This window comes from Suillus bovinus (assembly GCF_016758785.1).
Source record: "Suillus bovinus strain UH-Sbo-P2 chromosome Unknown EDB93scaffold_1, whole genome shotgun sequence".
NCBI classification, from domain to species: domain Eukaryota; kingdom Fungi; phylum Basidiomycota; class Agaricomycetes; order Boletales; family Suillaceae; genus Suillus; species Suillus bovinus.
This window is the reverse complement of record NW_024542057.1, coordinates 202,507-216,615: the sequence shown is the minus strand read 5'-3', so window position 1 is coordinate 216,615 and position 14,109 is coordinate 202,507. Positions and strand designations below refer to the sequence as shown.

Sequence of the window (14,109 nt, the reverse complement as noted above, 5' to 3'; positions counted from 1 at the left end):
CTCTTCTAGCGCGGTCGTGACACTTGCTTATGCCATTTTCAATAGTCGGATGTGTGTATGGCCCACTAAATTGCATGGCAGGACCTGTGAACTTGCTGACGTACGCTAGGGTAGCGAACGAGTCAGGCGGTGGTTATATTCTGACGTCCATTACTTCGTCCCTTGTTCACCATTACAAGTTGATACAGGTCCCATGCAATTCTACTTCTGCGCTAGACCCCGCAGTAAGCACTGTCATATCACTCACTCAGGGCAGCGGAAGACGGCGTCCGCTTCATTCGAACCATCCAAGTCATAGATACGGTGGCGACAGTTTTATTTACTCATTTTTTGCAAAGTCCGTCTGGTTACTTGTAACTTATATTTGACGTATGTGTATGTCATACTGAACACTTGAACACATATGGGCAGCTGTGTCGTCGCGAGGAATATTGGCCATTTTTTGGACAGCACTTCAAAATGATTTTTTCAAGACCCAAGATTTTTCCAAACAGTTGCGCAGTTCTGCATTTAATTGCAGAGCAAGGTGATAAAGCTGAATAAATCTTTGTCAAAGTCCAGTCAATTGCCTGATAGGCTGGGCCTCCATTGTGGAGCTTGCTAAAACTTTACGATTTCCGCGTCAATGATTGCTTGATGCGTCTTGGATGCGTCAGTGGTGTGAGCGGCGACCCCCAAATGGGTGGCGGAAAGCTTAACTTTAGTAGTTCATAGTTTGTTCAGAAACAGAATTCATCAACGAAATCAATAACCTATTTCTTTATCTGCATCCATGTCGACTAGGCGGAGAATTGGCGTCAGCATCGCAACAACGGAGGCTGCAAGACGCCAACTCATGCAGCCAGTTGTTTGCTGGGAGAAAGCATGGACCGTCCCAGAAAATGCCGCTCCAAATTCTTCTATGAAGATCTACAAGTGGGTGAAGACAGACAAAAAACAAGTAAGTGGTCTGATCCATTGTTAGAGTGACTTCGAAATTCTAGTCAACCTTGAAGCAATTTAGTGACGATGAAGGAGAGGTGGACGAACCACTAGCGCCTCTTCCTGACGAACCTGAGGTAGTGGAAGGAGACGAAGAGATGGACCAGGATGAGCCAGTTGCCTCTGTAGCTCCTGATGCAGAAGTACCTGTGGTGGACACGGAGACAAACTCAGTTAATCAGGAAATTCCGTCAGAACCCCAAACCAAACCATCCTCGCCATCACCTCCTGCACTTTCGCTCCACGCTACCGAACCTATATTAGTCACAGAGGAGGTCGCAGATATGTTGGACGAGTCACTCAAATCTCTCGATGGCAACGTGGATATCGAAATCGGTGTACACGAGAATGTCAATCCTGAAGACGTCGGAGACCTGGACATGACAGTGCTCGGACCTGCATTTGAGGGCGTTCATGACCTCAGTCAACTGGAAGACGGCGACGCATTATTGGATGGGCCTCTCATGGACCACACTATTGACCCATTCTCCGTAAACCTGAATAATGATGAGTCTGCGGAGGGAGCACTGGCAGCTCCATGATCCTCACTCTGATTGCACCAGGTATACTCCATGTGGTAATATATCATTCACCTTTAGACTGACTCATTACATAGTTCACTGCCTCATCAGTTGTTGCCGCTCGTGTGCCAACTGCTAGCCGTTTCTTGCCACGACAATAGGAGACGTAGTCGGTTGTTCTCGACGCCGAAGACCCCGGGCCTGGAACCATACTTTCACTCCCGATATTGACGTAGTATCCGGTCCTGTACTGCTGCTCATACAAGGTTTATATTCTTGTCATTATTAGGAGATGGTTGTACTATGGACGTCGGTATTCGAAGCTGTGGAGTCTACCCTATCGTGTTTTCAGATCTCCATAGACGTTTACCTTACCTTCAAGTCAAGTTTGGATTTTCATGCTCATCAAATACCTAAGCGTTCAACGGCCGTCGCAGGACTCTATATTCAATGAGCATCGCCTGGCTAACATGAAGGACGCCTTATCCTCGTAAAGTAAGCAACGTCCATGCTTGCAGTTACAAAGTTCGTGCTTGTTGGGTCCCCATTGCCGACTTTCGCACCGTTGGTGTCACTGCTCGCAATTCTCTGTATACACCAACGGAACCCGAGTCACATTCATTCACTGAATAATTGGAACTAATGGTCTTCTGGACAGCCATCACAGCTCATTTTCAGCTTATTGATGTTCTGTCAAGCTAATCACAATCACTTGTGGCATTTGGAGTCATGTGTGCCATCACAAACTTGTGCGCTATTGTGACACTACCGTCAGATATCCAGCTCAGTCGTCGATTTCAAAGAACATAATCAATTTCTTCTCATTTGTATGGGCTATGCCGTGGATTCCTATCGGGAGACCTCTGAACTGGAGTCCAATTTCCATTCCTCACTCCTATGGTTGTGTATGGGTCGCTGGGCATAGACTGGGCTGTTACTGCCTATACCGTTTTGTGTTTGGAAGCGACAATGCTCATGAGTTCCAGCGAAGAGGAGATTCATCTGCCTATCTTCACCAGTGCACATCAAGTACGATCCGAGAGGCGCTCGCCGAATCTCCCAAACTCGCACTCATCCCCCTTACATATCAGTCGACCCACTAAAATTGATACATTATTTGAAAATCCGCCACCGGGTGTTGCCTGCGCTCTCCTGCCAACGGTTCGCGATGGTCGACACCCAGCTCTTGGCAACGATTATCATTATTGCGCGTTTATGGGGTGGACAGATGGTGCTGTGGCGTGAGGGGCAACGGGAGTCAGTGGCGTTGGGGTGGGGATTTTGCAATTTTACTGCAAGTCTTGGTCGCGAACCATTGGCCTGCTGTACTTCCCTTTCCACCAAGGGGGGACTGTCTTTGCCGTGGTAGGGGAAATAGGTATACTCGCTTTCTTGCTGGCGATAATGGGTGGAGGCCTGTGGAGGCTCGGTAGCCAGGTACCTGCCGGCACTAGTATTTGGATGCCAGTCAGTCCTGGATAGCAGAATCAGATCTAGGTCCGATCAAGACATCGCCATTGACATTGCGGAGCCTGAACAGAGCTGCACCAACCATTTCTGGGGTCGCAGTGCATTGAAAATAGTGCGTTTTTTTTTGTTCCTCCCTAGTTGTCCGCCCCTCTGTACTACGTATTTGTCGATAATCGCTATAGGAAGCGTCGACGTCGACTGCGTCTGCAGAAATCTTGCTTGTCATTAATGCTTGTGCACAGTTCTTACAAGTGCAATTGACATCTACTATAACGACAGGGGAGGACACAGTAATAAAGGGTGGACACAGACAATGAATTGACTGACAAAGAGAGTTTCGTGGAGACAGGATGACACCCTACTACGAGACAGGGTCTTCAGATGTGGATGTCAGAGTGCGTTTTGGCGGTGGTGGTGTCACGGCTACTATCGAGTGGATATTCGCCGTATAGGTGTTCATCTCCCGAAAGGAAGTGTGCGAGTCTGACATCCCAGTAGTGGATGATGCTGAGGCCCGAAAGTTCTACGGCTACAATAACAATCGACCGTGTTTAGCTCTTAAATTAATCAAGCTTTCATTCAAAGTTTTGTTAGACCTACTTACAATGACAGTATTGTCACGGTAGTCTGTGGTTATACAGAGAATGGAATTAAATGCTGATGCAGTCGTGCACAATTTCTGTCGGGAGCTTGGTAGCCTAATGTCGCGCCGAGGTGGACACCGGCGTACGCGCTGATCCTGGGGAACACATGGTGGCTGTCGTTCCTTTGTAACGTCGAACAAGTGCTGATGAGTCGTCCAGTAGTATGTCAAGATTTGATTCAGTGAATCGAACGTTGGTCAAATGAACTACTTTTCAGTTAAGAGTCCGAACTTCATACCATTCCAAGCAAAGCTTCTTATTCTCATCGTATAAAACTTGGCCGCAGAAATTACGTGGTCGTTGAAGGACTCACTTAACGACCATCGTCCTCATCGCCTATATATCATGGCGGACACTCTACGATCCATCATCTTCGCCAAAAACCCTACCTTGATCTTTGGGGTTAGCGAGTGTTTCTTTGCATTCCTGACACTAGGCCCAACCCCTACATTTGTACCATTGGTACTGCTGCTCACCATTCTGCGCATCCATGGTTTGCGCATCGCATGCAGAAATACCCGTGTATTAGAGTTAATGTGCTCATGGGTAGCCGTGACGGTTGGCGCTTCCTTCGCCCATTACTCTTCCGCAACCAATGCACTGTCGAGTTCGACACAGTCATTTGCTGCGGTCGCAGTCATGTCTGCCATCACATACATGTTGGCGATCCTACCATTTTATGCAGATATCCGCCTACATCGCAGATTCCAAACTTTCTGGGCTCAGGTAACCTTTTTACCTGTTGTATGGGCGACGACGTGGGCTATCGTTTCCCACATTTCCCCCGTGGGGAGACTTTTAAATTGGAGTCCAGTCTCATCCTCCCATCCTTTTGGATGGCTACTACCGTATACAGGGCCAATGGGCATCGACTGGGCCGTCGGTGCCTGTGCGGCTCTGTCTTCGGAAGTTGCTGCTGCTTGGCTAATGGGCACCAGCAACGATGAGCAGCCGGTTCAAATGTCTACTTCGTCCAGTGAAGCTCAATCCAATAAGCGCTCACGGAGTCTTCTCGTTTTAGGAACACTTCTTGTCGCACTCTCCCTTCCGTCTCTACATGCCAGTCTACCCGCTCGAACTGATACTATATTTGATACTTCGCCAATGGGTGTTGCCTGTGCCCTCCCACCCGTTCACAAAGATCAACAACCAACTCTTCACGACTTCATTACCGAGACCAAAAAATTAACTTCGCAGGCCAAAGTAGTTCTGTGGCCTGAAAGCGCGGTGATATTCAATGGTCAGGAGGAGAGGGAAGCCGCATTCGAAGAGTTGCGCAAGAATATACAGAAATCTGTTATCGGAGTCGCCTTCGAGGAGTTCGTTCCCCAAGAACCATCAAACCCCAGTGGATCTCGCATGCGCCGTAACGGGCTCGCCCTTGTCCATGAAGGGCAGAAGAAAGGCGAGGAAGTTACACAGTATTACAAGCGTAATCTTGTTCCATGTACGTCCCTTCATGTAAACGTGATTTTGACGAGCGTCTGACAGTCAGATAGTCACAGAATCCTTCTCAGCAATTCCTTCGACTGAGCCTCCCGCTATATACAACTTCGAGCTCGGCCCTCCAAAATGGACGACAAAACCCGAATGGTCCTCGCCGCCTAATTATACCCGCCCGGTTCCCATCACATCCTCCATCTGTCTTGACTTCGCGTTCTCATCAGCATTTAGTTCGCTTGACTCTAGGCCAGCTTTGATCCTGGCACCGGCTCGCACGTGGGACTCCACCGTCAGTCTCGCAATGTGGGAACAAGCCAAGTCGCGTGCAAACGAAATCGGGAGCATGGTGCTATGGTGTGATGGAGGGGCCATGGGAGTTAGTGGCGTTGGAGGTGGGGGCATCACGGAGATTATGCAACTTGGCTCCGGATCGTGGACTCGCACTATCAGCTTGCAGTTCCCTTTTGACCAAAGAAGGACTGTCTATGCCGTGGTTGGAGACTTCGGTGTGCTCGTTTTGTTGGTGGCAGTCATGGGTGGAAGCTCAGTTGCCTGGTATCTGCCGGCACTCTCTGGCAGCCGTTCGGTCCTGCAAGCAGTACCGCTCATGCGGCGTCTCTTCCCTGGTAAACAGAGGGATCAAGAGAATCTGATTGATGATGAAGTGCCGGGAGAGAGGCAGAGCCTACTGCGCTAATCTCCCCGCAGTATTGTAAATGACAACTTGTTTGATTTCTTGTTCTGCTTGCCCCGTGTACTTATTGCTACCAATTCCTAGCGCGAGTCAATATGCTTATCACAAACACAATTCCTTATATTAGTTGATTGCTTTCCTCACTCAAGATAAAACAATGAAAGTGATTGATGTCTCGCAAGCTAAATCAAGAGATGCACACAGCAGGGACGATCATGATACTATTTTCCCCCGTTCTGGTCCTAATTACTTCTTCGCATACCTCTCTCGCTTGCATCCGATCATCGCAGCACGCAGCACCGAGGTCCCTGCTGGCCTGGGTATCTTCAATTGGAATTGAATGTTTTAGGCCTTGGTTCATTCTCCGACTGGACCTCGCCTTCGAGCCGCACGTTACACAGCTGCTGTAAAGACGTGTCTTTAAAGCATCTACAGGGGCCATCCAATACGAGAAAGTCGCGCGCTTTTTTGTACAAAGGGTTTCTGATATTGTTCCTGTAAGTAGATATGATCCGGACATCTCATTGCGCCCAAGCATGTGTAGGGGCGATGCTGGGTTCGAATACTGCGAGTTGTAGAAAACCCTGAGCTTGCCACGAGCGAGCGCAGCGCACGATCACGAAGCTGCTGTAATGATTACACGACATCCTGACGACATGAATCTGTCCGCGGTTTCGTGGTACGCAGTACCTTTGTTGTAGATAACTGGAAGAGTAGAGGGGGTGGTGAAGAAGGCGAACGTGAAAATAATATCCGCTCTAGCTGAAAGATGAGCTCATCTCCGATGAACATATGACATGTAGGAGCTGCTCGGACATTGAAACGGTCGAGTTGGGGTTTAGATGGGGATCTCTATAAAGAATACATGATATCAGAAGTTGAAAAACACTGCTTTGCTCCGATCGACGAGCCCGAATGTCACGGTGGTAGAGCTAGATTGATGGAAGCGGTCTGACAATTGAAACCAGCAAGTGCTGCGTATCTGATCAGAACATATAGGTTAAAGACGGGTACTTTTTGTGTCATGGCGGACTTAGTACCGCTTCGAGTCTAGCGTGACCCACTGATGCCATTAGATTGTTGGTTTCTAGCTTAATACGGATGACATTCATGACATCACGTACTAAGTAATTTATACCACGATCTACTGCGGTTTGGTGCATGAAACCCATCCGTTTGCCTTGTGATACTGCGAGAAAAACGTTATCAGTGCAAGTGCGTTATCAGTATGAGAAACCGTCGTGGTGCTGATAGTCAGTGATAAAAATGCATGCAAGGCAAGCAGTTACAATGCTTCTATCATCGTGCGCAGCTCGACTCCAAAGGTCGTCTAGGAAGAGAACGACTTGGGGGGCGTGTTTTTCCTGATCAAGAAAGAAAAGGTGTCATCGTGGGCCATGCTTTGATTAATCTGTATGTAACCTATTTTGAGTCGAAATGAATGTTCTGTAGAAACAGAGAACGACGAGTAGCTTGTTAGGCAGTACACACTGCACTTCTGATGAGTCCATCGACGCGAGTGAGTTCAAGGATCAACAGCAGTGCCAGACAATCCAACCGTACTAATCAGTCAAAGCTTATGTAATTAAACCCGGGTGTGCCGATCGCGCCTTGAGGCAGGTCAGCGGAAAACTAACAGGTTTAACAGAAAACACGAGGATAAGGACTGGTAAGTAATTGAACCAGATGTAGCTTCTCCTACGTCGTCAGGAGTCCACGTTACAATCACGCTGACACAGCGCCTGATTTTCTTCAAAGGTCACTCCTCCCAGCTCTAATTCTCTTCTCCTCACAAGTCACAAGGACTTGGAGAAGATACAACGTCGCCATCAACTTACTTCCAGTCGAGACTACCTCGCGGCCTTCGAGGCTCTTTGCGCAGCTCGGCTCATACTCTCGATCCAACCCGTTTACTCTCCCGCACTTTCAAAGGGCGAGGTAACCAAGGTCTCTTTTCCAAAAAGCATACAGAGACTACTCCAGAGCAGGAGCCACAATTACAAGTTGAAGACTCTGAGGAATTTGAGCTCGTAAATCGAGAAGATCTTCCAGTTAATCTCGACGACGAGTCTCTAGCACGTCCTAATCCAGAACCGTCAGCCGGCGAAACGTGCAATAAGCCCTCTGATTCACCCACCCCTCCTAAACGACCAGCACCTTCTCGTACCAAATCCGCTTTATATCGCCTTAAAAATTTATCCAAGGCGTCTCTTCACTTGTCGGCTTTCAATTCCGGTCGGCAAACAGTTCAGTCCAATCGGGCAGCGGAAGTATCCGACATATACCTTGCATTCCCAAGACCCCCAACTCACATACCCACTCCGATCGCTTCGACCTACGCAACATCCTCACTTGCGAGCTCGACACTCATCACTGCCAATCAAGAACTTGACGAGACTTGTTCTACCCTTCGTGTCTCCCCTCCATTTACGAACGAGTTCATTCTTCGCAACCCTCCTCTCGTTGACTCACCTTCCGACTTTGACGCAAGTCCAGAACTTTCTAGCACTCCCACTCAGACATTTGTGCCATTTACGTCTCCTACTACGCTTGACTTTGACGTCAGAAGTAGTCGTAGATATACTGGCTCATTGAAGCGCTTCAGGTCTTTATCAAGGTTATTGAACAGTCCATTCAACTCTCGCATTTCAGACGTTTCGTCCGGTAATACCATCAGAAGCAGGAAGAGAGCATCAAGCAAAGCAACTTCACTGTCCCTTTCTGTTCAATCTGCATTCACAGAACCCCTCCATTCTTGCCCTTCGAATCCTGTCATCGAGTCTACAGTTGAGAACTCTTCAAACCCTTCTGAGGCCGCACTTGTCGTTTTAGCTCGCAAGGCAGCTATAACAGGTGAATCATCATCACCAGCACCCCTTCCGATTCCACCGCCTGCCAGTGACGCCTTACATCCAGAGCAGGTCGCGAAACCGTTTCCTTCCGTCACCAAACACGCGTGTGTTGATCCATCGGAACTCACTGCATCACCGTCACCATTCACCACTAGCTCGCTTCTCAGCCCATCATCACGTACATCATTCATTCCACCATCCCCTTCTTGGCTCAGTCGAAACGTACAAAACCGTGATCTATTCGACTATCGTAGCATCTTTCCGCCTTCAAGGATATCTCTCCTGACAGATTCGGAGCACTTAAAAGTTCCGGAGATCAGCACTTATTTCACTTCTGCACTTTTTGCTCCCGACTCCCCTAGACCCTTACCCATTCCGATACCTCTCCTTCCAGTTCCCCCACCACAACCTCTTTACGCTCCCGAATCACCTTACAAGCCCATTCTCCAGCGAGTAGTCACCGATATTTATTTGGAGACTCCTGAATTAGATCGGGACTCACTTGCAACTCCTCATTCCATTGCAGAAACCTTTTCTAGCGATTCCGGCGCTTCCAGCATAATATCAAGTTCCGCTTTTGTATCGGCGCAACCCTCACCTTCTCCGATATTCTATCATCGATTATCAACGGTCAGCCGTATCAGTGCAGAGCGTCATCGCCAATCAATCGCTGCCCGGAAGACTCGTCTGAATAGTTCCGGTTCTAGACGTTTGTCATCCAAGGAGAATAGACAGTCTCTAAATCCTCTTTTCAAGGTAAGTGTCATTTCTTATTTCCTCAGGCATCCTAATCACCTGAGTTCATAGGAGTTATCTCAATCATCGTCTTCCCGAAAAACTTTCTCACCTTCATCTAATACTCTAAATCTCAGCGTCCCCACTTCTCTTTCCCCACTTTCATCGTAAGTCCACGTCATACGCAACCTGAAACGCCTTGACTGACTTTCGTTCTGATGAAGCGAACACTCTTCCAATTTACACGCCATCTTCACCCCTCAAGCACAAAGCTCTGTCCCACCTGATTCGATACCTTTACCAAAGGATCTCACTGCACTACTCGAAACTTTACGTCTTGAAACCAGTCCTCCTAATCGTCGAATAATGGATTACACAGCGAAGAACGCTGAGCACGTGGATTTTGGTGGAGAAGTGGACTACTCTGGACACCAGTGGTTCCAGGAGCCGCCTCCAAGGCCAGAGGTACCTTCCTACCATTACCACTACCAACCAAGTCAGACACTCACGCCTTATTCAGCCTCAGCCTGTGGTCGAACCTTACATCCCAGAACAAAGCGTCATCATGCAAAACGAAGCATTCGGCTTTGCGCTTGGGGCAGCACCTAACGTTCTCTATGGTCGTTACAAGCAATACGGCCAAGTAAGTCTCTTCTTCTCAAACCCCAACTAGTGCTCACGCACACGAACAGCTAGGCGTATTAGCATGGTGTTCCGAATTCGGAGAACTGATTGACAGCCTGAAAGAGCTTGGGTTCCGAGGCAACATGTTCGTCACAACACGCACACAAGCTCTCCGTACCTGCGAAGAAATCCTCAAACTCAAACTCGACATCGAGATGCAGATCATCCTGATGTATCTCTCATCACAAGTCGCGCGGTTGCGTCGCTTCCTTGATGGAGAACGCCAATGGGACGATTACCCCGCCCCCAAGTTTCCGTTGGACTATCGGCAGTGTGGTTCCTCGTGATGAAACTGCGAACTTTGTACACTTTTCTTTCGTTTTACTTACTTACTTTTGTTTACTTTGCTTGCTTTTCCAATGTTTGGATTGCGGCACGTCTCGTTTGTCAGTTCAACTCATGTGCATAACGTTCACATCAAGCTCTCTCATAATCGCATTTTGCATATCTCCTGTATCGGGCTCAAAGCGAATTGTACTTATAACGGAATTCAATCATTTTCATACTTTACAAAGAGTGAGGGAATGATGATTGCAAATACATAGTAGTCGAAGCAATGCGCTCAATTAATCGAGCTGGTAATAACATGTCTCCAGTCCAAATCAATAACAAGTTAGTAGGACAAGGTGAATGGAGAAAACGTCCGCCTAATCAGAGCCCCGAGGGAAATGAAGAAAGAAGAAAACAGATTGCGGTATGATCTAAATTAGTACTTGTAACTGAACACTAAAATGCGCGATCATGAGCATGGGCAGTGTGGTATATCAAAGTGGGGGTACGAGCGGGTAAATTACTTGTTCGTCCAATAATCCAAGGAAGTTCCGCTGCCTCGATCTGCAAGCGTTGACAAGTACGCGGGTTGATAGGATGATTCACGTGGGGGACGTGGTAGAGGGTTTTGGCGAGAAGGGGGATCTGCTGGGAACTCTGTAGAAGGGAACATGAAAGAGTTGGGAGGGGATCGGTAAACAGACTGGTGGGAAGCTTGATGAAGCATCTGTCCATACGGAGACGAGGCAGTATAGATGATTGGGGGAGGCGCAGAAGGCATGTTGGCATAAAACACGCTCGCGGGCATAGGATGTGCTTGAAGTGGCTGAACGAGGTACGACGTGTGACTCGAACCGTGCCCAGAGGCATCTACTACGAGCTCTCCATTGACCTGCGGTGAATCGCGACTGGACGGCGAGGCAATCATGTTGGACTCCTGGTGATTCATGCTTCTGCCCTTCCATAGGCGATCCATCTCCCATGCCTCGCGTGCGCGAAGGGCATTGATATCTGCAGATGGGAGTTCTGAGGTTGGACGGGTTGTATTTGAGAACACGCGTTGGACATGTGCGTTACCAGAAATAGGACTCGGGCCAGGTCGGATGGGCTTTGGGTTGTAGGAGTCGCGTGGCCGGTCATCGCTCTTGCGCTGACGAGATGGCTCACCCTGAAGTGTGAACACCATCGGCTGATTAACGCTCGTACGGGATGTGGTGTCGAAACTACGCGCTCGCGAAGGACGTTCCGAGAGGGCGCCGGAGTCGGCTGTCTCTGGTTTCGTCCGTTTCGTTCGACCTTGACTACTACTACCCGCACGTCCCTGGTTCTCAACAACTTCATGAGCAGCTTTATCCTGCCTTCGTTGATCCTTCCTGCTGTTCTCACGATCCCTCGTCGATGACCGCGATGACGGCTTTTCGACTCGCTCGTTCTCATGATAATTCGTTGAATATCGCGACGATGGCTTTTCTACCCTTTCCATCCTCTCGCTCTTCTCTACAGGCTTCTCTTTTGTCCGCCTCCGGCGAGGAGCATCAGAAGAATTGACAACGGTCCATTGCTCACCCTCAGCAGTGATAGTATTACCAGACGGTGAAACCTTATCAGACGGGTTCCGCACCAACCTGAACGTCTCCGTCTTCCGGCTCGTTGTGGAGTTCGACTTGGTCATGCGTACTTCCCCATCGCCCTTCTTGACAGGAGAGGTCTCCCGTGAGGGTGCCTTGCTCGGTATCCTCTCGATTTCAGGCAATTCAAACGGAAGGTCTGGGTGTAGCTCCTCGGGGTTATGTGGCGTAGGTGGGTTGACAAGGACTGAGGCCCTGGACAAGGGCGAATCATCCGACGTTGATACGATGGCGGCGGTGGCGATAGAGTAAGCATGTAATGTTTTGACCTCTGGGGCTGCCACGAACGAGGTCAACAAGGAAGGCGCACCCATAGATAACGATGGAATAGTTGGGGGGTGGCGATGGATGGATAGCGGTGGGAGTGACTGAACACTCGCGGGAGAGCGAACTGCGTCAGGAATAGAGGCTGAAGGTGCAGGCGCGGGGCTTTTGCGTTTGACAGGCGATGTCTTGCCACTGGGATGAGCCACCGACTCTCTGCTTGGGTTCCTATCGTGACGGTGCTGCACGGGCTGCAGCAGCGGTGAAGTATCTATGTGAAGCGAGTCCTCAGTAAGGCTTTGCCTGATCGGCGTATTCCCTCCAGTACTCGGCGAATCTGGGTTTGCTATCGTTAACCGTCCAGGCGAAAACGGCACCTCTAACGAAATAGACGAGCGATGGTCATGTATCTCGCGCTCCAATTCTATCGAACGACTCAACACATCCGTTGTCTGTAAGTCGATGTTTATCTGTGGCGGCGGTACGCGCTTGGATGGATCTGAGTGCTTCTTCTCCATTGACGGCTTCTCTGGAGAAGACTGTCGTTGGGAGAAAAAAGAGCGGCGAGGCTCAGAAGGTGCAGCAACTTCATCCTCTGCTCGTTCGCTGATGGTAGGTCCCACATCTTGAGTAGACTTGGTCAACATGCTGAACTTCCTCACCAGTCGACCTAGGACACTTGTTCGTCGCTCCTTCTTTGATGAATGCGTTGATAGAGCTACAGTGGATGCATTAGGCACAGAGGCGGGAAATATAGTGGAGTGACGACGCGCAGATGTATCCGGCACTTGCAACGAGTCCTGTCCATTAAACAGGTTGCCCAACACGGGTTTTCGGCGTTTACTGAGTTTACGGGTGATGTTCGGTTCAGATGGTTGTGTATGTAGTGCGGATGTAGACTGAGACAATGGAGATGGGGTGACTGTTTTACGACGAGTCGGTGCGGCATTCATGCTTGACAAACGAGAACGAGAGCGACCCTGAAGAGAGAGATAAGGTTTTGAGTGAAAACGTGAGGATAGAAGCCACTTGCCTCGGGAGGGTCAACTGAGACCGGACTTATAGTTGTGCCTGTGTCATACGGGGACTGGTGATGCCAGTGAGTACCCCAGGGGTCAGAGGCGTCGAGTAAATCAGCGTTATCCTGTGAAGTCTTTCTGCTGCGAGGTTTACCACCTGATTCTGGGATGCGAATCTGAGAGGAAGAGGGAGTTTGAAGGGAAGTGCCTGAGGGAGTGCGGCTTGGGCCAGGCAAGCGGATGGAGTCCTCTGAACGGTCGTTGAGAGTGGAAGCCATTGGTGGAAATGAAGGGGAGAAGACAGATGGAGGACGATTACCAGGATTGAGCTGAGCAGGGGGAATAAGGTGGTAGTTCTTGTACCACTTAGGACCTGTTGGATTATGCAAAGGATATTTTATCCTGTAAGATGATGTGTTTGCAGCAGCCATGCTGTTCTCTTTCTTGAACCAGGCTGGCAGTTCACCTAAAGGATCTGGTATTATTGAACGAGAGATGAAAGTAGAAAAATCGTGGTCCTCGTCTGAAGTGTCGTTTGCGAGTTTTGAGTCCATGGAGACTAGAGATTGAGATGATTGCAGGTCCAGGTGTTTAAGTGCAGGTCCAGCGGCTGTACCTGCGGTGGTCTTCTTTGTGGATTTTCTATTCCATAAAGACCTTGCTGATGTGCTTTTTGAAGATCTTGAAAGTTTACGCTGTGGTTGAGATTGTTCTTCCATGAACTCTTCATGAAGGTTCGTTGCAACCAGACGGCGGTCAAACACGCCGACGCCTTGAATCTAGTGCAAGGGAAAAAAAGAAATTAGCGATCGCGTAACGCGGGAGAACCAAGGAAACCGTAAGCCGGTCGACGGTCGACTTGATCCTCTGATTTGAAGAAAGTTTGTACCTCTTCAAATGGTTC

At 49.0% G+C, this 14,109-nt stretch overlaps 4 protein-coding genes across 4 annotated transcripts; 3 read left to right on the top strand and 1 right to left on the bottom strand.

Annotated features, from left to right (window-relative positions):
• Positions 1-602: 602 nt before the first annotated feature.
• On the top strand, positions 603-1,693 carry EDB93DRAFT_4882 (uncharacterized protein). The gene is made up of 3 exons (XM_041456529.1): positions 603-940; positions 996-1,544; positions 1,614-1,693. Exons 1-2 carry the CDS (start codon positions 773-775, stop codon positions 1,521-1,523), a joined length of 696 nt encoding a protein of 231 aa, XP_041313382.1. The 5' UTR covers positions 603-772; the 3' UTR covers positions 1,524-1,544; positions 1,614-1,693.
• A 2,168-nt stretch (positions 1,694-3,861) lies between these two features.
• Positions 3,862-5,941, top strand: EDB93DRAFT_1216626 (uncharacterized protein). Its single transcript, XM_041451074.1, has 2 exons — positions 3,862-5,063; positions 5,116-5,941. Exons 1-2 carry the CDS (start codon positions 3,962-3,964, stop codon positions 5,754-5,756), a joined length of 1,743 nt encoding a protein of 580 aa, XP_041313381.1. The 5' UTR covers positions 3,862-3,961; the 3' UTR covers positions 5,757-5,941.
• Positions 5,942-9,706: 3,765 nt separating this feature from the next.
• EDB93DRAFT_1236957 (uncharacterized protein) lies at positions 9,707-10,311 on the top strand (the record flags this gene model as incomplete). The annotated part of the gene is made up of 3 exons (XM_041451362.1): positions 9,707-9,805; positions 9,861-9,983; positions 10,033-10,311. The coding sequence occupies 3 exons, from the start codon at positions 9,707-9,709 to the stop codon at positions 10,309-10,311; spliced, it is 501 nt and encodes a 166-aa protein (XP_041313380.1).
• Positions 10,312-10,683: 372 nt separating this feature from the next.
• EDB93DRAFT_4185 (uncharacterized protein) lies at positions 10,684-14,069 on the bottom strand. The gene is made up of 2 exons (XM_041456314.1): positions 13,220-14,069; positions 10,684-13,166 (listed from the first exon to the last, which is right to left on the bottom strand). The coding sequence occupies exons 1-2, from the start codon at positions 13,922-13,924 to the stop codon at positions 10,815-10,817; spliced, it is 3,057 nt and encodes a 1,018-aa protein (XP_041313379.1). The 5' UTR covers positions 13,925-14,069; the 3' UTR covers positions 10,684-10,814.
• Between the last annotated feature and the right edge of the window lie 40 nt (positions 14,070-14,109).